This window comes from Siphateles boraxobius, unplaced genomic scaffold, assembly GCF_051911475.1.
Source record: "Siphateles boraxobius isolate OS27281-9 unplaced genomic scaffold, OSU_SipBor_1 7, whole genome shotgun sequence".
Taxonomy (NCBI): domain Eukaryota; kingdom Metazoa; phylum Chordata; class Actinopteri; order Cypriniformes; family Leuciscidae; genus Siphateles; species Siphateles boraxobius.
The window spans coordinates 925,822-953,232 of record NW_027509197.1 but is presented as its reverse complement, the minus strand read 5'-3'; the positions used below and the strand labels follow the sequence as shown (position 1 = coordinate 953,232).

The following is a 27,411-nucleotide window of genomic DNA, read 5'->3' as shown; positions in this document are numbered from 1 at the left end:
AACAAATACTTTGAAGAGAAATTTGATCTTGTGAAGCCGAAGGAAATCTTTATTGGTCATAGGACAGACACAGCAAGAAAACAGGGTCAATTAAAACAAGTTTTGGCAGCAGACACGTGTCAATATGTGTCAGTAATTGAGACTATTAAATTTCTGTTCAGTAATGACCAGATGCAAAAAGTTTACCTTCAGGGTAAGAAGCAAACCGAAGGGAAAATGCACAATTATTGTGATGGGACTCATTTTACATCTCACCCATTGTTTGGAACATGTCCTCAAGCACTCCAAATACAGTTGTATTTTGATGACCTGGAAACAACTAACCCTTTAGGCTCCAAAACTAAAATCCATAAAATGGGTGCTGTTTATTTTAGTTTAAAAAATCTGCCACCGCAATATAGTTCTTCACTTTCAAATATTCACTTATGTCTTTTGTTTAATTCTATGGACAGAGAGGTATATGGATTTGGTAAAATTTTGGAACCGCTGCTAGAGGAAGTTAGACTACTTGAAAGGTCGGGTGTAGAAGTAGACATGCAAGGACAAAGACATCATCTTTATGGAACAATCTGTGTTTTGACTGCTGACAATTTAGCTATCCATTCCCTCTGTGGTTATTTGGAAAGCTTTTCAGCCAACAAGTTTTGTCACTTCTGCCTGATTGACAAAACGACTGCGCAGACTGTTTTCGACGAAGATAAAGTAGAAAAGCGCACCAGAGAAAACTATGAGCAGCATGTGCTACGTAATGGTCCATCTGCAACTGGAGTTAAAAAGGACTCATGTTTAAACAAGCTATTCTATTTCCATGTCACTGAGAACACATGCGTTGACATTATGCATGATATCCTTGAGGGTGTAGCGCCTTTGGAAATCAGACTAATGTTACACCACTTCATTTATGAAGAAAGGCTATTTTCTTTAGAACTGTTGAATCATAGAATTTCCAGTTTTGACTATGGGTATGGGAATGAAAAAAATGAGCCCAGTGTTATACTCAATCTAAGAACCTCTGACAATGCAATAAAACAGACGGCATCGCAAATGTGGTGCCTTTTACAGGTATTACCCTTTTTGGTTGGTGATCTTGTTAGTGTAGGAAGTGAACATTGGCACTTATTCATTTTGTTAAGAGAAATATGTAGCATTGTATTTGCACCTGTTGTTACATATGGACTTGCTGTTTTTCTTAAACAGCTCATTATTGAGCATCACACACTATTCAAGAAGCTATATGAACGAAACTTGATACCCAAACATCATTTTATGACACACTATCCGCGGATGATGGTTATGTTCGGTCCTACATCTCAATTGTGGTGTATGAGATTCGAAGCGAAGCATAAACCATTAAAAAGACATGCTAATATAGTTGGAAACTTTAAAAATGTTTCTAAGACACTGGGTTATAAACATCAGGTTCAGCAAATGTATAGCTTCAAGTTAGGTGACCCTTTTTCTGAGAAAATGATTGTTACAAACTCATATCCTGTTACTATTGGCTCTTTGAAGAAAGCAGATGTTGTGCTTGAAAATCTGAAATCAGCCAAAGACTTTGAATATACTTTGAACAGCACTGTCTATGTCACCCATGCTGTTAGTGTGTTCAGCCAGACTTACAGAACTGGCTCTGTAATGCCTCTTAAAGCAGATAACAAAGGAGAGCCTTTATTTGGAGAAATTATTCACATCATACCTCAGACTGATGACATGTCTATCCTGATGTTTGTAAGAATTCTAACAGTGAAGTACTTTGATGATCATTTCTATGCCTATGTTGTACATCAAACTAAAGAGTATGAAATGATCAGTCTGGCCGATACTGCAGATTTCAGGCCTTTGGACATAATGCATGGTTTTGATACAGATGAGCTATACTTAAACCCAAGATACAAGATTGTTTAGCTAATCCTTCTCAAGAATGTACATTTTCAGACTGCAGACTGTCATTGTCATCTTTGAAATTGTGATTAATAACAATCAGCTAATATGTTCAAACTGGGTGATGTAATCTCATAGCCTTCTGAGTTTTACTCTAAACGATTTCAAGTCAATTTCAAGACTAATTATCATCGACAAAAGTTCTATTATCATTATCTCAGTGATCTAAACATGTTTCTTATAAAATGAATTCATGCATCTGTTTTATGATTGATTGTTATATGCAAGTATAGTTTTCATAGATTAACTGGACTTTAAACAAATGTTTCTTATGATATGTATTCATGCATATGTGTTTTATGATATGAGTGTTAGGCTATATCTTATGCCATCCATTTGTCATAACTGATTTTATCTTTTAATATGTGTTCATGCTTCCGATATTAATATCACTGTATATCCTGCTACAGTTAGTGCAGTAGCTTTTGTTGTACTTTGCACTCATTAAATGGCAAATATATTTTGACATTTGACTTTATTTTTTATGATTACCGTACATATGCTTGGTAATGTAAACACATTATTAGTCGTTTCTTGTCATTTTCAGCTACAATCAGCACTTAATGTTTTGAAATTACATATTTAAGTGTAAAATTGTCTCACACGCTTTATGTATAAAAAGTATTGATATCACACATTTGTGTGTAAAGTTATCTACACAATTTCTGTGTTAAAATAGCTCACACATCTATTGTGTAAAACGTGTTGACAACACATTTTCTGTGTAAAATTACTTGACACAATCTTTGTGTTAAAATAGCTCACACATCTATTGTGTAAAATTTCACACAACATGTGTAGTCCTTGAACACACTCACCACATGTGTTAAAATTCTACACATGATGTGTCGTTTTTAACACATCTCTTTTGCAGTGTATACTGAGCAGTCCATAAGCAATAAAGAGCTGCATCATCGTTGAAGTGTGAGAAACCACTACATATAATTCTAATTCAGTTTAGTCCTTGCAAACCCGTTCGCCCGATTAGTTTAAAAGAGAGATTCATTCGCGAATTTGGACTCAAAATGAGACCGGGGTGGGTATAAATAAGTCTTCTGCCCACTCCGTTAGGAGCAATAGATGGATTTAAGTTAAGTATGGTGAATTTAAATTGTCATACCGTTTAATCAAAAATGCTTCCTTACTGCCTTGTTATGTGTTATTATATTGCTCGAAATAAATAAAAATGAGCTTTAATTGCCAATGTTTACACACACAAGGAATTTGTCTTGATGAGCTTCCAGTGCAAATACCCACGCATGGAAGTGATCATTTTAGGGTCCATTGAGGGAGCTCCACCAGGAAAAATAGTAAATATGTTGGAGCCTGGTTCTGTCTCGCCATTGTGATGTGCTGGTGGCACGTGCAGTAACCGCTGGCATTATGCCAGTTCCTGTTATTAATATAACCGAGGAAGCCCATACATACGTGATGGAATGTAAAGAAGTAATCACAGATGCTTCCCGCTCGCAACCGTCAGGCCCCACATGTGTCATTCTGTTATGTCTCGCCCTTATGAGCGTGTTGCTCTGGACATTGTTGTAAACCTTGTTCTTCTTAAGTGTAGGAGACTTAGAAGCGAAAAACCAGGAGACGTTGGGATATCTTTCAATGCAGAAGTTACTCTTTATTGAAGACTTTGCTGTTGCGATGCTGTAGTCACCAAGTCTAAACTCTTACCAAAGTCTAAAAATCTAAAAACACAGTGTTTTAGCCTTCCAAATGGGGAGGGATTTAGATAAAAGGGGGGAGGCAATCTGAACAAAGCATGTAAATGTGAAGTACAGGAATCAGCACTTTACCGGAAGTTCCACAGCCCTGATCTCGTCAGCATAACAGTGTGATTTAAATATCCTTATCCAATCAGCCAGACTCTTCACTGATACCTTCACATTATCATAGAGCTTAATGGCCAGGCAGTGCATAAAGACAAAAGGTGATAGTCTCAGTGCTCTGATCAATTTAACTTACAAAAGAGAGAGCAGGACAGACAGGAACAGGCAGGTCTGTGACATCAGATGAGAAGTAACAAAACGGTTAATGTCCTATGCCTCAAAATGGTAACTTTCTCAGTTAAAATACTGTTGAACCTAAATTTAAACATTTTAATAAATTTGTAACACTACAATTTCTTGGGTCTTCTCCCCGAAACCATGGATAAAAATCTTTATTGGTACTTTGTCCAATCAAGAAGCACTATCAGTTGCCAAAGCTTTAGTTGAGGAGTGGGTTTCACAGTTATGGGGTTCCTCTAAGCCTCCAGTCTTATCATGGCCACAATTTCAAAGCTTCTCTTTTTCAGGAACTAAGCCGGCTATTGGAGATTAATAACACGCATACTTCCCTCTACCATCCTCAGTCAGATGGGCTCATTGAGCATTTTAATAGCACTTTGCTCTCTATGCTGTCCCTTTTTGTGGATAAGAACCAACAGAATTAGGATTCATTGTTAACTTATGATGTCGTATCGTAGTAGTGTCCATGCCACTACCCAGCAAGCAATTTTGCATTTAAAAGACATCTAATAGCCATTTAATAGCTAAATCGTGGCTACAGATTGACCATGTCATGAAATGACACTGCAGCGTATCTGGACAGTCTCACATGACTTAACCATTCTGGGTCTCAGGAAAGCTGGTCAACTTGTTTATTTGTTTAATAATTCACCAGCTTAAGCACCAGAAAGTCTGGGTGAGATGGCCACTTTGACACCTTTTATGGGCCCTCAGAGCAATACCAGAACATCCCACACATTCCCCCAGCCCTAGGTCCGAGCTTCAAAGAGATCTTAATCAATCCGAGGAGAGTGAGAGATCTTCTCACACACACACACACACACACACACACACACACACACACACACACACACACACACACACACACACACACACACACGGACCTTTTCATTAACTTCCTCAACTTTGGGTGCTTGAGGCACCTGCCACTTTGCCACTTTGTGCCCAAAGTGCCCTTTTGTCAAAGCAAAATTTCCAATCCTTTTTTTTTTGGATTGGAAGGGTCACATCATGACCCTTCACCTTATGATGGGCTCATCTGACCGGGGCGATTCATCAGGCCGCACGCGCATTTGTTTTTAATTTTGCGCGCACTACCAGAGGATATCCAACACCTCAGTGGCTGGTAAGTGGTGTTTTATTCTCAGCGAAGTGATTTTATGTTTATTTACTTATTATTTTACAAGAACGACATGAAGCATGCAGATATGTTGTTTATAACATCGTTGTGTGTGTGTAGCCCATAGACTGTAAAAAAATATGGACGTAGTGTCCATGACGTCACCCGTAGTCGCTCGTCGCCATCTTGGAAGCGCGTCACAGTGCGTCACTCCCGGATAAACGAAAATGGGCAAAAAGGCGGGACGTGGGTGGAGTTGAGGTGCCTTGATGCTGAAACTACGCCCGCCTAGCTCGACGTGATCCAGTTTGCTCAGGCTAAGCTAATGTGCTACTGGCCTCGCGCTAAAGTGACAGCTGACTTGAAGAAGTAGACCTAAAGCCAATAGTTAAAGTTCATGTTTTTGCCCTTTGAAATACTATAATAGTTAAAAAACATAACAAACCGTGAGACTATGTGTATTGTGATGCATTATTATTCTCATGCAGCAACTTACAATATTTCCTCTGAGCGTGTGTGTGAGAGTGTGACAGTGATTCATGCGCATACATGTCAGTCAGCGCGGCATCGCACGTCAAGTTCGTAGAGAGCTTTATTCAGTCCATTTTCAATTCTGATAGATATTACCTAAGAAGTTCAAGTATTGCACTAACGTTAGAAATCCGTGTTCATTTAAGGGACGAAGAGAAAGCACTGACACCTGCAGGATTTCATCTGACGGTACTTTTTATTGAACACTAAAAAGTTAAAGGTGCAATGTGTACAAATTTTGAGTATCTATTAACAGAAATGCAATATGACATCCATAACTATGTGTTCAGTGGTGTATAAAGAACTTACTTAATAAACCGTAATGTTTTTATTACCTTAGAATGAGGCATTTATATCTACATAGGCGCGGGAATCCCCTTCTATGAAGGTCGACATATTGTGACGTCATGTTTCTACCGTACCCGAACGCGAACAAACAGCGTTACAGAGCGCGTTTCGTCACTACCTTGAAAGAGAAGTCGCAGAAAGCTAGAAGCTAGCCATAAACACCGTGACTTTTCCCTTGTCAGTGGTGTAAAATATGTAGTTGGATTGTTTCATGTAACTTAATTCTTCTCCCTCGCTGTGTTATGGCTTTGCTATGTGGGGATAAATGTGCTGGTTACGTTCGTGAGACAGCTGATTAGTACTATTGTCATTGACCGTAAAACAGTTACAGGAATCACCAACCCGTCGATCTTGGAAGCATTTTAAGTCGATCGAGTTTCCAAAATCATAGAAAAAAAGCCTATTGTGTGTAGTAAATGGTGTCTAGGGGATGCGAGGCGCGCGCGCTGTTACAATCACGTCATTTTTGCCGCACGCACCTTTGGGCTCATGCGGACGCGTCCAGTATAAACAAGGCTTACCGCTTTAACCAGCTCAGCCACAGTAACAGCTCATATTAGCCAGCTAAACTTTTACTACCCTGTTAGAAAAAATATATAGTTGCATAGTTTCATGTGGTTCTTCTCCCTCGCTGTATTATGGGTTTGCTATGTGGAGAAAAATGTGCTGGTTACGTTCGTGAGACAATCAACTAATACTATTATTATATTATGTATTAAGACCCTTGATCCTCACCTGACAATGGCTTTGTAAACTTATCCATGATGTGGTTTATAATGGACTGTGGTACAGAAACTTTGTTTACTCTGGCTATTCTCTGCCGTCTCAGACGACAATGTTTGTCCCGTTTTAGCCACCGTAGCTTCTTCGAAAGGGAGGGGTGAGCGATGGGCTGAGCCCTTAGTGTAAACTCGCAACCGAACCGCTAGATGTCGCTAAAAGTCACACTTTGTACCTTTAAATAAGTCTATCTGCTCCGTAAGATCAACGGCACCGCAGAACGAGCGTGGCCTCTAGATCTTAGACGTTTTTAAATCTGAACTCGAAAAAGCAACGATATTGTCAGACATCCATGAGTGCATGTTCACAGAGGAAAACAACTGAAGAACAGCGCTGGTTGTTCCAGCGCTGGCTCACACAGAGCAGACAAACGGCTAGTAACAGCAGCGGCAATCCACCTGTCACTCAAGTGGCCACGCCCTTGATTCTGCAGCATTTTAAGGCTTAATATAATTTAAACGGATGAGTTCTAAAAACAATTCACCCCCCTCACAGTTGTCATGAAGGGCAAAATTAGCTGTATAGACCAAAACAACTTAGGAAACCAGGCTGTAAACATATTTTTTTCTGCGGTAAAGTTGGGCATTTTAACATGGGGGAGATACAGATTTGACCCACTTTTGCTGTCAGCCTCTAGCGGCCAGGCGATGAATTGCAGTTTAATTCACTTCCGTGTTGGTTTCAAGAGAGAGACAGGTTGCCGCTTGGTGTAGCCTGTAGTGTAGAAGTAGCCTAACGTTAGCTTGCTGTTTTGAGGAGGGAGAAACGTCTAACAGGCGTCGAGGGGTCTGGTCTTTTTATGTTATTTGACTACGTTTTAAACTATAGTTATTATTACAGTATTTACAGTAGGCCTATTTATATTATTTAAAACTTAAAAAAAAAAATATTTATCCCAACACTGGGTAAGGCTTATACTGATTTTCTCATTCTTTGAATTATCATTTTATACAAATAAAAAGATTCAGACCAGGATTAAAATATAATTCTACAACAGAATAAACACACACACACACACATGATGAAGTATAAAAATGTGAGTGGTTTGTTGGCCAGGTATGCGTCACTATGGGTCCTGTCCCATTGTAAACTTCATCATCTGAGTAATGGAGAGTTTGTTGGATCCTCTGGTTTTGCTCTCTGGTGTGCACTGGCTCTTGCAATAGCTGCTAGTGTGTTGTGTCGTAAGCGGCGGCATTCTCATAAGACGTAGTGCGTTTAATACTTTATCACTGTGTGTGTTGGATATTGAGTGTGGGGTGGAAATCCAAAGTGTCTCTGCTGGCCATCTTTCTCTTTGTGTCTTTAGTAAATGTTTTTATTTGGTACGGTTTACTAGTTAGACTGTGGCATTAGGTATTGTATGTCTTCATTCATGTTCTTTTGTATTTTAATAAAGTGACTTGTTGTTTGTGTGTTTTAGTCCACACATCCTTGCTCACCCCTGCATTTGGCAACGAACCGCATTGATTATAGGATTTTTGGTCCCCTTGCGGGTATTTATATATTTATTTTCAAAAGTCATAATGCAATTGGAAATAATGATCACAGTACTGTTTACACACAAGCACATAGACCTCTGTCTTTGCTGTATTTTGCTGTAAAAAAAAAAAGCTGTATTTTTTCAGTTTGCAAATGTTACTCATATTTTTGTAATTCAGTTTTTGCCATCAAAATAGCCACAAATGCTGACATTGTATTAAACAAATCTACTGTACGAAACATGGGCCACGTTGATTTTACTATAATGTTTACTAAAGTTTTTACTACAACGGATTTTCTTAATTATTCTGTATAACAGAGAAGAAAAAGCCATCAGGTTGGGATAACTTAAGACACTTCAGTTTCTAATACCAGAGTTATTAATTGGTGGACAGAAAATATTTTTTTAACTTTTAAACTTAAAGGGACTATGTGTAGTTTTTTTAGGTATTTTATTATCTAAAATCAATATTTCTATTCATAAATATGTCCTCAATGGTGTACAAATACCTCTGCCAATTATCTGACTTATCCTTGTAAACGAAGAATTTATTATCTTTATATACATGTGACGGGTAGGTCCACGGAGGCTTTCATGTCGTTCCGCCATCTTGAAAAACTATAATAGCAGAGAGGGTCAAAAAGTACTAGGCCAATGCGTTTCCACAACGTGTTTTCGTTCAGAGCCAGCGTCACGTAACTGAAAGCAGCAGAAACGGAGGAGCAGAGCAGTGAGAGGCGCTTGTCACGGCCCGGCAAGTTTAAAAGGCTGCATTGCACTGTTATTATTCATACTGTAAAATTCGTTTGTTCGTTGTGTCAAGTTGCAGTTTGTTTGAAATAACAAACCTGTTCACCCTAAGGAAAAATCTGACATCCTGTCATAGCTTTTTGGTACATAACAGCTACCGTAGATGCAACACGCATTTGAAAAGGCGAGGCGCTGGAGAGCACAATTCGTTTGAATGCAAAATACAATTTCACCGGGAGAAATTCCTACACAATGTTCCTTTAAAATTTTATTTTCTGTTCTGTTTCTTTTTCAAAACTGCATCACAGCATTTGCTGCCGTATCAATACAGAATCATCCATATCAACAATATGCATATCAGCAAGGAATGCGTCACTATATGTTGCTGTATTGATATTTTGAGCACAGCTCAATTTAAAGCCTTGTTCCATGTGCCCCTTTTGTACTTTGAGCACTTGCCCCTCCAAATGTCTCTGCACGGCCCTGGGTTGCACACTCCTTTCAACTCTCTTCAAGGCTCTTCAAGTCTTCTCTTCAGTCAGCCGTCTTCATCTTCAGTTTTCTTTTCTTTGTTTCTTTAAGTTTTTGTTTTCCCGTTTCGTATTCCACTTTGTTCATTTCCACAGACGAGTGAAATGAACTTAGCCTGAATTACTTTCTTTTGAGTAACTTCACTTTCAAGGGACCTTTAAATTTGCCACGACTCCGTTCACCCCGGAACAACCACAGAGAACGCTAAGCTCTGAAGGAACGACACCATGCTTTCTTTCCTCAACCACTCAAAGAAACAATGCAAGTATCGTATTTCATATTGAGATCTAAAAGCTGTTACGGTTGTTTGCCCATTTAGGGGATTGTGATTCCTTGTTGTTTCTCTCTCAAGGTTTTGTCTGTGATTTTGCCATAGCCTACTGTTGACCAATTTCTACCTCTTCCTATCATTCTTTTTTATTCTCATTCTCTTTTATTGTTTGTTGCTTTATTGCCTTGTATACATTTTATTCCATGTAATTGTAGTCACCGGTATACATAGTGTTTCCTTTATTAAATCCATGTATATTCATTTATTGACTCTTGTCTCTTGCTCATATTACGAGGTCCCTTTAATGTTCGATCAAAGCTACAGTTTTACAATTGTTGATACTTTAAATAGTATTTTCTTTTATAGAACGAGAAGGCGGTTTTTCATGGCCAGAAAAACAGTCTTTCTTGAAAGTCTATAAGAAGTATAGCCTAACTCCTCTTGAGATTTGATAAAAGATCCTATGGTCAGTTTGCTGGACGAACAGATTATTTGATATAAAAATTAATTCCATGAAGAGTTATCCTGAGACTGGATCTATTCTAGACAATTGATATATTAATATTTAATTATAACACTTTGGGATTGATTATTGATATAAAAATTGATCTCTTTTTGCCTACCTGTATGGATAATTGATTATAATTCGTTGTATTTAGTTGTCCATACAGATACGTTGGCAAAATATTCCCTTTAATGGTAAATTATAATTTGTAGGCGATTCATGATCATATCCATGATCAGTTATTAAAATTATATTCCCTTTATTTGAGCTAAGAATCGCTACAACACTTACAGCTTGTAGATATTATTGACATTGGTAACATGATGGGATATCAACCATCTCATGCGCTGCCTGGCCAAATTAATCAGTTTTGAATATAAGTAGGCTACAAATAGCATAGGCCTAGAACATGTCAAAGAAATGAAATCAAACAGTTGTAATCATTGTTGACTTTGCTTACATGATGGAGATGGAATATCATTCATCTCGCAAATTGTTTTGGCAAAAACGACATTCAAGGTTATTTTGTCTAGAAGTGGGTTACTCATAGCCAGACTGGTCTATAGTTAACCGAGACGGTGAAATTACGGCTATTGCTTGCTGGCTTCTGGCTCTTTAGGAGAGAAGGATTGACATCTTCATTAGGGTTTGTCAGTGCCTTCAGTCAATTTTGGAAAATAGCTCTGGGATAGCATCTGAATCTGTGGGTGACGAAATGCCATAACCCCTTCTGCAGAGATTGCTCGACCTCCACGGCAGAGGAAGTTATCAGTTTGGGCTAAGGATTATCACCTTGACTCAAGGACGAGTTCTTGTGAATTAGAAGAGGAGTAGTGTACTGTGTTGTCATCAGGTGATCACATGACTGCTCTGATGGCATTCACATGTGGACGTAGAAGACAAAGGGACTTTAAAAAGAGGCGTGAACAAGAGGTAGCGGGTCGGAGGTGGTGACTTGTGGGGTATGTTAGGTTGTCTCCTCCGGAGATGAAGATAGGTAGTAAGTTAGTGTATTCGATGTGTGAGAGAGCGAAGGTAGAGGGGGAATTGCCTTAATGCCTTTAGTGTCATCAATACCCCAGAACACTTCTCGACTGATGCCCTCATTGTGGAACTCTAAGTTTTTCACTGTGGAATACAGATTAACTTTTTGTGAAAAGTGGACTTGTGATTTAAGTGCCGCCTCCTTATCATGGATGTTTGTGATCGCTGGCTGACGATAATGACTGCTCACTCTTCACCCCATACGGATGGGTCATACGGATGGGTCGCCCTACAACAATCCATCACACTCTTTAAGATCACAAAACTCTGGATTCTGGTAGTACCTAGGATATCTAGTACCTAGCGCTTTCACATTTGGTTCCTAAGCCTTCCTGATAATGTTCAGGGATCAGACTTACTCTCCCAGTTTAAATCTAGATTAAAGACGAATCTTTTTAGCCAAGGATTCATATAATGCATCTCATATCCTTGTACTCCAGTTATATCAGATCAAATGCACATGATCTGTGCTTAATGTTATGAACAGCAGCTAGGCTAATTATTTTCCATTTGCTTCTCTGTTTTATCTTGGGATGCCCATCCTGAGGTAACTAGAGAGCACGTCATCTCCAGTTTGGATCTGAAGACTTCAGATGAAGTAAACTCTGAATCAACATGCACCAATGCCACATTTTTCTAAAAGTATTCATTGCTTCAATGAGCTCATTGTTTCTGCCTTAAATTATTACATTGTTTACATGAAAGGCTTAGTATTTGTCATTCTTCTTTCAGACAAATACAATCGGAATTACATTAAAAAATGTCCTGGCTCTTCCAAGCTATATAATGGCAGTGAATGGCTGTTTCTGTTTTGAAGTTTATAAAAGTGCATCTATCCCTCATAAAAGTGCTCGACACAGCTCTGTGTGGGGTTAATAAATGCCTTCTGAAGTGAAGCTATGCGTTCGTTTAACGACTAAAATAACTAGCTTCCGGCAGACGGCCTAAGCAAGTCGACTTAAGCTTGCTTAAGTCGCTTACGTAGGATATAGGAGTAGCGTTAGCTTTGACGCCTCTCGCAGTTCAAACAAACAGAGCTGGGCAACAAACTCAAGCACCTCCGACATTTCTCTTTAAAAATTCTTGTTTTAGACTTTCCCCATTCCCGAATGGTGTTTTGTTTTGCTCTATCCTCTGCGAATCCGCTCGTCAATGCATCATGGGTCGGAGGTCTCTCTTTTGCCGTAAATTGATGCGTACGGGCGTCTTCCGGAAGTTAGCTATTATTTTAGTCGATTTTAGCTTGGAAGAGTCAGGACATTTTTTTAATATAACTCTGATTCTATTCGTCTGAAAGAAGAATGTCATATGGGATGGTTTAAAGGGATAGTTCACCCAAAAATGAAAATTCTGTCAGTAATTACTCTACCTCATGTTGTTCAACCCCGTAAGACCTTCGTTCATCTTCAGAACATGAATATATAAGATATTTTTGATGAAATCTGAGAGCTGGATCACTTCTCCATAGGCTTCTTAAGGGATTGAAACTTGCCAGCCCCGAAAAGTTATTAAAGACATTGTTAAAATAGTCCAAGTGACTACAGTGGCTCAATATTAAGTTTATCAAGCGATGAGAATACTTTTTGTGCGCAAAAACAAACAAAAATAACGACTTTATTTCAACTATTCATTTCCTTCTCTACCGGCCTCTAGTCAGTTAACGTAGTGTAATTGCGTAGAGCTACGTCACACGTAGCTAGGTCACTCTGCTGGGATCGATTGCTGATCCTGATCGATTGCTCCTGTCTGCCTAGCTGCCTGCTATGTTTTGTTTGCTAAGAGGCTGTAAGCTCAGTCTAAGCCTCGTATTAGCTTTGTACTTCTTTCTGTTTTGAACCATCATTTACTACCATTTCTAGTTGTTTATACTACTAAATACAGCTTAAACAACATCTCAGATTAACCTGACATCGCTAGCTTCCGTTATTGTTAGCACAACACGCTAGTAACTCGCTAGCCGTTTAACGCACCACCCGTGCTCTCAGTTATTTATTTATTTTTTCTCTCGCGCGCCCACGCCTCTGAGTTCATAAAAAGCCCAGGTGAGTAAGAATCAGTCAACAAACACGGTGAGTAATGTCTTGTCCTGTTATTATCACCTGCACTTCATGTTACATGTTTAGCATAGCATTCCCGTCGGCAATATAGGGTTTATATGTGATAAATGCAAGGAGACAGTCAGGCTGACGGAGAAGATTTCAGAATTAGAAACACGCATCCAAACTTTAATTGAGGATAGTAAGTATGCTAGAGCTTTAGATACTATTATGGATGCGCCTAGCATAGTGAACTCTTTACATGATTCGGTTCCGGCTGAATTATTGCCTGTGCAGCCAGGCAGATGGGTGACGGTGAGGGATCGCTCTAGTCGCGGATCAAAAAACCACTCTTCCGTTCCGATTACCATAACAAATCGATTTGCCCCACTCAGTGAAACACCGACTGAGAATTCTGTTGATTGTGCCCTGGTAATTGGTGATTCGATCACACGCAACGTGAAAATAGGGACACCAGCCAACATAGTCACATGTTTGCCGGGAGCCAGAGTGCCTGACATCAAAGCAAATTTAAAAGTGCTGGCTAATGCTAATCGCAAATTCTCTAAGATTGTTATTCACGTCGGCACTAATTATGTTCGACTCCGCCAGTCGGAGATCACCAAAATTAATATTAAAGAGGTTTTTGAACTCGCAAGTATGATGTCAGGCACTGTAATTTGCTCTGGCCTCCTTCCTGTTCGAAGGAGTGATGAGATAGTTAGCAGATTGTCATCACTCAATGGCTGGCTGTCTAAGTGGTGTCCGCAGAATAATATAGAATTCATAGACAATTGGAAAAGTTTTTGGGGCAAACCTGACCTGTTGAAAAGAGATGGTATTCATCTCTCCTGGGATGGTGCTGCTCTTCTCTCTAGTAATTTGGCTCATAGTCTTAGAGACAAAACATGACAATCTGGGGCTCAGGTCAGGAAGCAGACAAACTGGGTAAACCGACCGTCTGCTAGCGGCCTCGCGTCACCAAGGTCAGATAAATCCCATCACATAGAGCCTCTTTCACCTAGATATCATCATATAGAGACTGTGTCTGTTCCCGAATTTGGAAATCCAAAAAATGTCCAAACCGATCTAAGGTTAAAAATGTAATTGATATTCAACAAATAAAAAATAGATATAATAAAGATGAGCAAACAATAAAGCTTGGGTTGCTGAATATTCAATCCCTTACTTCAAAAGCGCTCATAGTTAATGATATGATTTCAGATTATAACCTAGATGTGCTGTGTATTACAGAAACCTGGCTAAAACCAGACGATTACATTACTTTAAATGAGTCCACCCCTCAAGATTACTGTTATAAACATGAACCTCGCCTGAAAGGCAAAGGGGGAGGTGTTGCTGTAATTTATAGTAATATTTTCAAACCACTAAAAAATCTAGTTTTAAATATACTTCTTTTGAAGTGTTGGTGCTTAATGTAAAAATATATAATGTAAACGATAAATCAAGTTTGAGAATTCTGCTGGCAACTGTATACAGGCCACCAGGGCAGCATAAAGATTTTATCAAAGAATTTGATGACTTTCTATCAGAATTAGTATTGACTGCAGATAAAGTCCTAATTGTTGGTGATTTTAATATACATGTAGATAATGGAAAAGATGCAATGGGATTGGCATTTAAAGGCATTCTTAACTCTATTGGAGTTAGACAACACGTGTCAGGACCTACTCATTGTCGTAATCATACTCTAGATCTAATATTATCACATGGAATCATTGTTGATGCTGTTGAAATTCTGAAGCAGAGCGACGACATCTCAGATCATTATCTAGTCTCATGTAAATTACATTTAGCCAAGGCTGCAAAGCCAACTCCGTGTTACAAGTATGTTAGACCTATCACTTCTGCCACTAAAGATTGCTTTATCAATAATCTTCCTAATCAGTTTCATCATCTCAGCATCCCAGAAGGCTTAGAAGAACTTAATATTGCAACACAAACTTTTAACTCTCTCCTTTCCAGCACTCTAGACACAGTTGCTCCGTTGCGCTTAAAGAAGATTAAAGAAAATAGTCCAACGCCGTGGTACAACGAGCACACCCATTGTACCACGGCGGGTGTATACCCGCAGATTTCAGATCTGCTGAAAATAAGCAGATCTAGCAGCTTTTAAAGCCTCTCTGTAAGCAATCGAGCTCTCCTTCCATGAAATCCGAAATACCTCTAGTTCAAGAGAGCAGCCAGAAAAATGGAGCGCAACTGGAAGAAAACAAAACTAGAGGTATTTCGTATTTCATGGAAGGAGAGCTCGATTGCTTACAGAGAGGTTTTAAAAGCTGCTAGATCTGCTTATTTTTCAACCCTATTAGAAGAAAATAAACATAATCCCAGGTATTTATTAAAAAAAGTGGCTACACTAACGAAAAAGAAAGCTTCAAGCCCAGAAATTTCCAAGAAACACAGCAGTAATGACTTTATGAACTTCTTCACTTATAAGATTGATAATATTAGAGACAAAATTATAACTATGCAACCGTCTACTACAGCATCGCATCAGGGAGTGCATTATAGTCTCCCCGAGGTAAAATTTTATTCATTTGTTGCCATAAAAGAGAGGAAAAATTTTGCAAACTCGTTAATTCATCTAAATCGACAACATGTATGTTAGACCCTATACCGACTAAACTATTGAAAGAGATGCTTCCAGAAGTAATACATCCTCTTCTTAACATCATTAATTCATCTTTGTCTCTAGGATACGTACCAAAAACCTTTAAGCTGGCTATGATTAAACCGCTTGTTAAAAAAACGCAACTTGATCCTACAGAATTAGTCAATTACAGGCCGATCTCAAATCTACCTTTTCTATCAAAGATATTAGAAAAAGCAGTACCCTCACAACTGTGTTCCTTTCTTAAAAGAAATGATATCTGCGAGGATTTCCAGTCAGGATTTAGACCGCACCATAGCACTGAGACAGCTCTCATTAGAGTCACAAATGATTTGCTCTTATCATCTGATCGCGGTTGTATCTCTCTATTAGTGTTACTTGATCTTAGTGCTGCATTTGACACCATTGACCAAAACATTCTCTTAAATAGACTAGAAAACTATGTTGGCATTAGTGGAATTGCATTAGCATGGTTTAAATCATATTTATCTGACCGCTATCAGTTTGTAGCAGTAAATGCAGAGATGTCTTATCGATCACAAGTTCAGTATGGCGTACCACAAGGCTCAGTTCTAGGACCGCTGCTGTTCACTCTGTACATGCTACCTTTAGGAGATATCATTAGGAAACATGGAATTAGCTTTCACTGTTATGCTGATGATACTCAGCTCTATATTTCTTCCAAACCTAACGAAACTCACTAATTCACAAAATTATCGGAATGCATAGTTGATATAAAAAATTGGATGACTAGTAATTTCCTACTACTAAATTCTGAAAAAACAGAGATTCTAATTATTGGACAAAAAACTTCCACACGTAATAACCTAGAATACTGTCTAACACTTGATGGCTGCTCTGTTAAGTCTTCGTCGTCAGTTAGGAACCTGGGTGTGCTATTTGATACCAATCTTTCATTTTAAAGTCACGTGTCTAGTGTCTGTAAAACCGCATTTTTCCATCTTAAAAATATATCTAAATTACGTCATATGCTCTCATCGACAAATGCGGAACAACTAGTTCATGCGTTCATGACATCAAGGCTAGATTATTGTAATGCTCTACTGGGTGGTTGCCCTGCACGCTTGATAAACAAACTACAGCTAGTTCAAAACGCAGCCGCTAGAGTTCTTACCAGAACCAGGAAGTACGACCATATTAGCCCGGTTCTGTCAACACTGCATTGGCTCCCTATTAAACATTGTATAAATTTTAAAATATTGCTGACTTACAAAGCACTAAATGGTTTAGCTCCCCAGTACTTGAGCGAGTTCTTAACGCATTATAGTCCTTCACGTCTATTGCGATCTCAAAGTTCTGGCCAGTTGATAATACCTAGAATATCTAAATCGACTGCTGGCGGTAGATCCTTTTCCTATTTAGCACCAAAACTTTGGAACAATCTTCCTAACATTGTCCGGGAAGCAGACACAGTCTGTCAGTTCAAAGCTAGACTAAAAACACATCTCTTTGACCTAGCATTCACATAACACTCTATAGACTTCTATAATTCAATATTAGGCTGCTTAGATTAGGTCAGCCGGAACTGGGAACACTTCCCTTAAATCCTGCTGTACTCGTTACATCATAAGAAGAATGGCATCTACGCTAATTTTAGTGTCTTTGTTTATCCCAAGGTTTTCCCGCAGCCTGCTGGATCCAGGTCGTTTCCACATCTGACGAAGGACTTTCGCCTGGACCCGATGACAATGCAGTGCTGAAGTGCCAACTAGCCTCTCCCTATGGAGGATCCCTATACCACTCTACAGATAAAGAGTTGTGGAATTTTTCGGTTCGCGTACCTACCCAAAGTGATAAGATAAAATAAAATTCTGCATCAAAATTTATAGACAAGACAAGTAGTTTGTTCAGAATCAGAATCAGAAAGAGCTTTATTGCCAAGTGTGCTTGCACACACAAGGAATTTGTTTTGGTACTGAGGCTTCCAGTGGACATATACAAATACAACATGAAACATAATACTACAAATTATAAGAATAAAAAATAAAAATATAAATATATGAGAATAAAACTATCACAGTTGGGTTTAGTCAGAATAGACATTTCCAGATTTACAGATTATGAACCTATTTACAGTGTTTTGAATATTATAAATAAATAAATCTACATATAAGTATCACCTGAGTTGTGGGATATTGCACTAAACAGTGGGAGTATTGCACTTACAGGCATATGCCTTGGGAGGAGTGTTAACTGTTCAGGAGGGAAATGGCCTGTGGGAAGAAACTGTTCCTGTGCCGAGATGTTCTTGTGGCCAGTGATCTGAGTCTCCGTCTTGACGGTAACAGTTCAAACAGGTGGTGTCCAGGGTGAGTGGAGTCTGTGATGATTTTACCTCCTCTCTTCCTCACTCTGGAAGAGTACAGGTCCTGGAGGTTTGGCAGGGGGGCACCAATAATCCTCTCCGCAGTCCGGACTGTCCGTTGTAGTCTCCTGATGTCTGATTTGGTAGCTGAACCAAACCAGACAGTGATGGAAGCGCACAAGACAGACTCAATGACGGCTGAGTAGAACTGAATCAGCAGATCCTGTGGCAGGTTGAACTTCCTCAGCTGGCGAAGGAAGTACAGTCTCTGCTGGGCTTTTTTCACAGTGGAGTCAATGTGATTGTCCCACTTTAGGTCCTGAGAGATGATAGTGCCCAGGAACCTGAATGACTCCACTGCTTCCACAGTGCTGTTCATGATGGTGAGTGGGAGGAGTGCTGAGCTGTTCCTCCTGAAGTCCACGATCATCTCCACTGTTTTGAGCGTGTTCAGCTCAAGGTTGTTATAACTGCACCAGGTAGCCAGCTGTTCAACCTCCAGTCTGTAAGCAGACTCGTCACCGTTTCGGATGAGACCGATGACAGTGGTGTCGTCTGCAAATTTCAGGAGCTTGACAGTGGGGTCTTTAGAAGTGCAGTCATTAGTGTACAGGGAGAAGAGCAGTGGGGAGAGAACGCACCCTTGGGGAGCACCAGTGCTGATTGTGAGTGTCTTGGATGTGTGTTTCCCCAGTCTCACTCGCTGCTGCCGGTCCGTCAGGAAGCTGGTGATCCACTGACAGATCGAGGATGGTATGGAGAGCTGGGTCAGTTTGGCTGTGAGAAGACCAGGCATGATGGTATTGAAGGCCGAACTGAAGTCCACAAAGAGGATCCTTGCATAAGTCCCTGGTCTGTCGAGATGTTGCAGGATATAATGCAGTCCCATGTTGACTGCATCATCCACAGACCTGTTTGCTCTGTAAGCAAACTGAAAGGGATCCAGCAGGGGTCCAGTGATGTCCTTCAGGTGGGCCAGCACCAGTCTTTCAAACGACTTCATGACCACAGACGTGAGAGCGACAGGTCTGTAGTCATTAAGTCCAGTGATTTTGGGTTTTTTGGGGACAGGAATGATAGTGGAGCGTTTGAAGCAGCAGGGAACTTCACACTGCTCCAATGATCTGTTGAAGATCTGCGTGAAGACCGGGGCCAGTTGGTCAGCGCAGGCTTTTAAACAAGCAGATGAGATGCCGTCTGGGCCTGAGGCTTTCCTAGTCTTCTGTTTTTTGAAGACTCGGCTCACGTCCTCCACACAGACCTTAAGCTCAGGTTGGATGGCAGGAGGGGGGAGTGACAATTGGAGAACAGGAGGTGATGCTGAATGTGTGAAGTGCAGATCAGACCGGGTGTGTGGTGTGAATGAGGGCTTTTCAAACCGGCAGTAAAATGAATTTAAATCGTCAGCCAGGTGTTGATTGTCCACAGATCGAGGGGATGGTGACTTGTAGTTGGTAATGTTCCTCAGGCCATTCCAGACTGATGATGGGTCGTTGGATGAAAACTGGTTTTTCAGTTTATCAGAGTAGTTCCTTTTAGCAACTCTGATCTCCTTTGTCAATCTGTTTCTGGCCTGGTTATACAAGATTTTATCCCCACTTCTGTAAGCATCCTCTTTGGCATGACGAAGGTGTTTGAGTTTCCCAGTAAACCATGGTTTATCATTAGTGAATGATAAGAATGTCCTGGTAGGAATGCATGTATCCTCACAGAAACTTATATATGATGTTACAGTATCTGTGAGCTCATCCAGATCATTGGTAGCAGCTTCAAAAACAGTCCAATCAGTGCAATCAAAGCAGGCCTGTAGATTCTGCTCTGCTTCATTAGTCCATCTTTTCACAGTCCTTATTCCAGGTTTAGCTGATTTCAGTTTCTGCCTGTAGGTCGGTATGAGATGAACCAAACAGTGATCGGAGAGCCCCAAAGCTGCCCGTGGGACGGAGTGATATGCATTTCTTATTGTGGTGTAACAGTGGTCCAGTATATTACTGTCTCTGGTGGGACATGTAACGTGCTGTCTGTATTTTGGTAGTTCACGGGAAAGATTTGCTTTGTTAAAATCCCCAAGAATGATTAAAAGAGAGTCTGGGTACCTTTGTTCCGTTTCAGATATTTGTTCAGCCAGCTGTTGTAGCGCCGCGCTCGCGCACGCGTCTGGAGGGATGTAAACATTCACGAGAATGAAAGAGGAAAATTCCCGAGGCGAGTAGAAGGGTTTACAGTTTATGAAATGTGCCTCTAAATTAGGAGAGCACATCTTCTTCAGTGTTGTTACATCTGAACACCAACTTTCGTTAATGTAGAAACACAATCCACCACCTCTCGTTTTCCCCGTTAGCTCAGCGATGCGATCCGCTCGGAACAGCTGGAAGCCCGGCAGATGTATTGCGTTGTCCGGTATGGCTTCACTCAGCCAGGTTTCAGTGAAGCACAAAGCAGCAGAGTTTAAAAAATCCTTGTTAGTGTGGGTGAGGAGAAGAAGTTCATCCGTTTTGTTAGGAAGGGATCGGAGATTCGCGAGATGAATGCTGGGGAGTGCAGTGCGCAGGCCGCGCTCGCGGAGTTTAACCAGCGCGCCGGCTCGCTTCCCGCGTTTGCGTCTGACTGCGCGTTTGAACAACACCGCTGCCCCTCCTACGAGAATGTCCAGCAAAACGTCCGAATAATCAAAAACTGTAGAAAAGGTTTCTGGTGTGTGTTTCCTAATGTCCAGTAGTTCGTCTTTGGTGAAACTGATAGGAAAAGAATGACTAAACGCAGAACAAACGAACAAAAACAACACAATAGCTGGAGAGCTCCACACCGAGGCAGCCATCCGCGGCGCCATCTTGGATCTTGAACATATATTGTGTATCAATATTATTCATACACAACATATATTGTGTATCAATATTAGGCATGGTTTGTAAGGAATTACAAACCTGCGCACATATATTCAAACGCACATAACTATAGAATCAATTCTTAATGCACATGTGAACGCCATCAGCGTCTATCACAGGTTCACCGTTCACGTTTAAAGTCTGTTTAGAGAGAACGGTGTCATCTTAGCGGCTCCTAATTTAATAGCAAATGATCATTTAGACGGAAGTGAATCAATCAAAACTAACTTTAGCTGGAAAAAACTTTTTTCAAGAACCACTATAAAACTAAACCAATCTCTGTCACCTTAAAGTATATGTTTATCACTGTAAAGCTGCTTTGAAACAATCTACATTGTTAAAAGCGCTATATAAATGAGGATGACTTGACTTGACTTGACTTGACTTGACTTGACTTGACGTAGGCTCACTATTGGCCGACGCTGTTCATGTGTGTGATGCGTGTGACGTACAACAACAGAAGCTTACGCTATTATACTAGTGAACTGACTCGAGGCCCACAGAAAAGGAAATGAATAGTTGAAATAAAGTCGTTATTTTTGGGTTTATTTGCGCACAAAAAGTATTCTCGTCACTTGATAAACTTAAGATTGAGCCACTGTAGTCACTTTGACTATTTTAACGATGTCTTTAATAACTTTTCGGGGAACAAGCTTCAATCCCTGAAGAAGCCTATGGAGGAGTGATCCAGCTCTCAGATTTCATCAAAAATATCTTAATTCGTGTTCCGAAGATGAGCGAAGGTCTTACGGGGTTGGGACAACATAAGGGTGAGTAAATACTGACAGAATTTTCATTTTTGGGTGAACTATCCCTTTAAGGGTGGGTAAATCATGGGCTAATTTTCATTTTTGGGTGAACTATCCCTATAATACATTTTTAGCTAACTGTGATTTTGTATATGTACATTTCTGAAACACATCATTTAGACAGTTACTTCTGATAACAGATCACTCTAAATTGTAATGCATTTTCTGTAAAGCTGCTTTGAAATGATGTGTATTGTGAAAAGCGCTATACAAATAAATGTGTATTGAATTGAATTATGCAAGTAGACCATTGAGCTAGCTGAGCCATCACTCACAATGCACTCTGGCAGCCAGGCATACAGAATGTGTTGTGAATGTGACAAAGTCCTGCGTGTGTGCGTGTCATTTAGTGGGAAAATGTGTGCACTTTAGCATTTAAGTTGACTTTTGCTAAAAGTTTTAAATAAATTTTGAAATTAGCTAAATTTGTTGCTAGGTGCTTTTTGAAAAAATCAGTTGGTAGTCTGAAAAATTGCTAAGTTAACATCACTGCTTTCAGGTTTAATGCCAACCAGCAGGGGGCAACAAAGCTAAAACATTAGCAAACAAATAGTTGATTTTGTGAGCATTCTAGAGTTGAGAAATAACACGATAATAATCATCGTCCCATGCTAATATGTTGTCATGATTTTGTTTGTGTGTCTGCTCATATTTATAACTGCTCCAGTGGCATAACTGATATATTTGGTCATCAACATTTTTCAGTAGTAATCGTTTATTTTCCTGCCTGAGATTCACCTGACAGACCTCAAAACATTTAATCTAATTTACAGTTAACGGAAGACATGAAAAATAATCTTTGGGCAGTTCATGCACAGTAGGCATCTTAGTACAAAATTACAAGACAAAATAAATAAACTGCATTGTAAAATATTTACAAAGAAAATCAAGACAATCCATTCTTGGCATCTCATGCATCTTCCAAAAATATACAAACGCTTTTTAAGGGGTGCCATTGCAAACAAGATATATCCAGGCGTTAACAGTCAGCCTTTACTCTTTAGTTACCAGAAACACATGGGTATGTAAAGGCATCTTCCTGTCAAACGTCTCACGGCTCCCAGACTGTACAGAGGTGGACTTCCTCTGAAACTTTAGATGTCTGATGGTTCAAATTGTCCACATCAGATGCAGAGACAGTCTCATGAGTAGCTTTCGTTCTCATCCCATGTGGTCATCCATTGCTTCTTCTCAAAGGGATCTAACATGACCTTTCCATCTTTCAAGAGACGCGTCTCCTTACGAATCCTCACCGCATGATATTTCGGAACGCTGTCTTCATATTTGGAACGTTTGAAAAATCCACACTGACAGAGAAAGAAGAAAACGTCATTAAGCATAATTTTAAAAACGGGCACATTTAAAAAAACAAATCACTCTGTGTGTATGCTTTGGAGAACACTGAGAGACGGGACATGCTTGACAAAACAGGACACGTAGAAGCACATCCATCGACACAATACGAAACAAAACGGAGCTTCACACGGAAAGAGCGAAGCACGCTGAGCAACATGAGTCTTTCCCTTCCTTTTGTCAGAGCAAAGGATGAGTTAGTGAGTTAGGCCACACGTCATGCAGACACCAATCTGCTGCAGCGATCGTGTTTTACCCTGGTAAGGAGAGCTAGGCCTCAGTGGACAGTTTGTCTGAGGGCTGAGTGTGAATCTCAGCTTTGTGAATTGCGGCATCATACTCGTCCTTCTGGGCCCGCTTGAAGAAACCGCACTACAGAGGGGGCAAATTCACGGGTCATTGCAAACATGTCATGAGAAGGTTTGTACTAACACAAATGTTCATGGAATTAATATGCAGTGGCCACAAAAAGCATTTGGGCAGTAAAACCTGAATAAAAATGTGTGAATGTCATTGAATGAAAATATTAAAGCCAGTGTCATCTGCGTCTCACTCTTCATTTTTCCTTCATGTCTTTAATCGGGGTTTTGTGATTTGTAGTAGATGTAAGAAGATAGTTCTCAGGTTTACACAGGTGTAGAGAATTAAACTAATTATCAACATGATCCACAACCAACCCTTGTGAAAAAGAAGTTTGTTTCGAATGTGCACTTGTGACGTATACTTTTTACTTTTTAATCCTAAAAGTAAAAAAAACTTGCAGATAATACAAAATAAGTTAAATAAAAGGTCACTTGAATTTTAATAATGTCAAATTAAACCTTTTACTTTAAAATTAATTTTTGTCATGTTTTAAAAAAGTACACTTATTTTGATGTGTTGACCACTATCAATAGAAATGACATTAAAGTATGACAAATAACACAACTGTCAATAGAAATTGCAATAAAGTGTATTTTAGTTTAGATGCTTGGCAGTACACTTTACCATATTTCAAAGACAGTATAAATATATAAAGATTTACTTTAAGTCCTTCTTAAGTGGCTCAAAAGCACTCTAAAGTTCAGCTAACTGCATCTAATATATATTTAATATAATATATAATGAATATAAATTTAAACTAAAACGCATTTTGATATAATTGCAAATGACGTGCATTTATATATATATCGGTAGATAGGTAAGATTGATAGATATCAAGGCCAGAATTAAGAATTATTTCTCTCGTTTTAAGTAAATAGTGCACACGATACAATATTTTGTTCCCTCGATTTTATACATTGTTTTTTCCCGCATGTCTTGTGCAGTGCTATGTATTTTTTTGGTATCTTTCTTAAAAAAAAATTATATTCTATTTGATTTTAGTTTTATTTAATGAAATGACATTCATTCAAGTGTACAGTACAGGCCTGTTCACACCATGAACGATAACTATAAAGATAACTATATTAACGTCCAACGATATCATTGTTTTTCTAAGCGTGTGCTTGACTGTCACTTTAAATGCTCGAGCTCATTACAGCATGGAGGATTCTGATTGGCTGTCAATGTTTTTATCATTTATAAGCTGAATAAAATCATTCTGAAAGTGATTCCAACGATATCGTTTCTTTGTGCCGTTATAGTTGTGGTGTGAACTCTGCTATTTAATATTGAGAATGATTTTTAGAAATATATCTTTATCTTTATAGTTATCCTCCTTGTTGTGAATGGATCGTAAGTCTCCAAATTCTTTTTAGGGCCATTAAAATAGCAAATACCAGAATAAACAATGGTATAGTATTAGAAAACAAAACCAAATTCAGAACAGAGAAGTCCACGTGCAATATGAGCTTTCAACCAGAAATACTCCTTAAGGAACCTCTTATCAATGTGGCTGATGCCGTTGGGTTTTTTGTTAGCATTATGTTTGGGTGTGTGAGTGTTTTTATTACCTTCCAGAGTAACAGAACTAGGAGAGCCAGCATCAGAATCCCAGCTAAAACAGCCACAAGAATGATCCACCAGGGAACTCCTCCGAACGGAGCCACTGTCGTCTCTGGGAACACGGTCAGCCTCACCTGGGCATCAGACGTACAGGTGTTCAACAAATGTCTTTAACGTCACAGACTTAAATGTGTTATACTTTAGGAAACTGTGTTACCTGGGTCTCAGCATTTTTGAGGACAATGTTATTGGCGGAGTCATCCAGACTTATGGAGGCTTTCACTATTATATCAAGGTAATTGTACAACGCGTAATCCTGTTGTTGAGAGGAAAACAAAACCGTTTGCTTTAACAACCTCAGGCATTCTTTCAAGGGAACAAAATAAGCCCTCGTCATTGTCCTTACTTCAAGGAAAGTGGAATTCCACAACCGGGATTTTAAAACGATGACTGCAGTGCTGTCCAAGCCCTGTAGGGGGCATTTCATCTCCACACACCTGGCATCACCGCTGCATGACTAAGAGGAATAATAAAGTTCAAGCTGTTTTGGTCCAATCATTCCTAAAAATGAAAGTTCACTACAAATATAAATAACTAAATCTCATTACCAGAATCTTGTGCTTGCGTTTATCAGTGAAGAGGGATATTTTACTCCCATCGGATGGTCTCCTCTCCTCCAGCTCACGCTTTCTCCTGGTTGACGTCGACTCCTAAAAGAGTCACAGATGTGTCTACTTTTTTTTTTCTAATTTTTTTTTAAAAAATTTAGTGTTCATCAGAGGGGTCCAACACCATAGGACGTTTGACGCACTTGAACCACGAATACACACACAATTTTTTTTTAATGGATTCGAGGGTTGATTTGACCCCCTTAGGAATTAATGGAATGCGAGGAATGCTTCACTACACATAGAAAAAAAAAACGCTCAAAATTCAAACTAAAAATGCTCAAACTTTACCAAAAATAATTTTATAATGTCTACATGTGTATCTGAATGCATACGGAAAGAAACTGACTTTAGGACCCAGCGGAACCGCTCATTTGCTCCATATAGAGCTATAAGGTCATCTAGTGGCAAGAGTCATGAAATATCATGTTATCTATATATATTTTCCACCAAAGGTCGTCAAAGACAAAGACCCAATGTAAGATATTTTGAGCTGAATTAAAAAGGTTATGCATGAAATTGTGAGTTATTTTGAATTTAAGTTGAAAGAATGTGGGGAATGTGCTTAAATTACCATGTATTTATTATGTATTGATCAAATCTAGCAATTTAAAGGTAAATAAAATAAAAAATAACCCCAAAATTGCTTTAAAAAATAGGAAAAAATTATGGAATCTATGTGTTCCAGATGTGGGCCGGATCTGGGCCCGACGTTCTGTTGCTGTCTGGGTCAGATGTAAACTAAGACGGGATTATATTTGGTACCTCACTCAGTCTGAGAGGGTTTATCTCTCTCTCAGGTGAACAGCTGACTAACTGTAGGCCCTTGGTGTTGATCTTCATCAGATACAGCAGCCATTTCCCCACAGAACTTTCTTTAGGCCACTGGATGTTTAGGGATGCAGTGCCAAAAGACTTCAGAGGCTTTCCCAAATTAATCACCTGCAAGAAAAAAAAATCTTAGGCTAGAAGTAGTGCTTTGCAAAAATGGCTGAGGTGATATCTAAAAATGTGTATAATTCTTTAAAGTTATTTTGGCATTTACTCTGAATTCATATTCGATCAAGCTGCCGACTTCCTCCTCTGTCTTCATGGCACTCATGCCTCTGATTTGACCTCCAAAATAGACTTGAGACGGCTTGGCAACCCTGATACACAACAAACAACAATCAGATACTGTACCAACATGCCTGCTGACATGTGACAGGACGTAACACAGCTAAGACTGAAAAAGAAGAGTGCTTTATTTTGTGTTGAATGTGCACTTGCAAAAAAACTTGCATGAGATAAAAGGACACTTAAGTGTTCTTAAAGAGAGTACACTTTCAGGATTGTTTCTTAACAATTAAGAACACTTTTAAAAAGTGCTTTGTGATAATGTCAAATTCAATGTTTTATTTTAAATCAGTGTTTTAATGATCTTTTGTTGAGCTTTAAAAGCACACTTGATGAGT

General features: G+C 39.3%; 1 protein-coding gene across 2 annotated transcripts in view; it reads right to left on the bottom strand.

Moving 5' to 3' along the window:
* Nucleotides 1-22,707: 22,707 nt before the first annotated feature.
* The window catches only part of itga6a (integrin, alpha 6a), a 33,475-nt gene continuing 28,771 nt past the window's right edge, over nt 22,708-27,411 (bottom strand). The window contains exons 19-26 of one of the 2 annotated variants that reach the window (XM_077216944.1): nt 27,003-27,105; nt 26,723-26,899; nt 25,898-25,999; nt 25,696-25,806; nt 25,507-25,605; nt 25,298-25,423; nt 23,620-23,735; nt 22,708-23,317 (exon numbers count right to left, since the gene is read on the bottom strand). In XM_077216944.1, coding sequence (XP_077073059.1) covers nt 23,634-23,735; nt 25,298-25,423; nt 25,507-25,605; nt 25,696-25,806; nt 25,898-25,999; nt 26,723-26,899; nt 27,003-27,105 — 820 coding nt within the window. In that variant the 3' untranslated portion in view covers nt 22,708-23,317; nt 23,620-23,633. The remainder of the gene's footprint in view (nt 23,318-23,619; nt 23,736-25,297; nt 25,424-25,506; nt 25,606-25,695; nt 25,807-25,897; nt 26,000-26,722; nt 26,900-27,002; nt 27,106-27,411) is intronic. The other variant, XM_077216943.1, reaches the window with a different exon arrangement.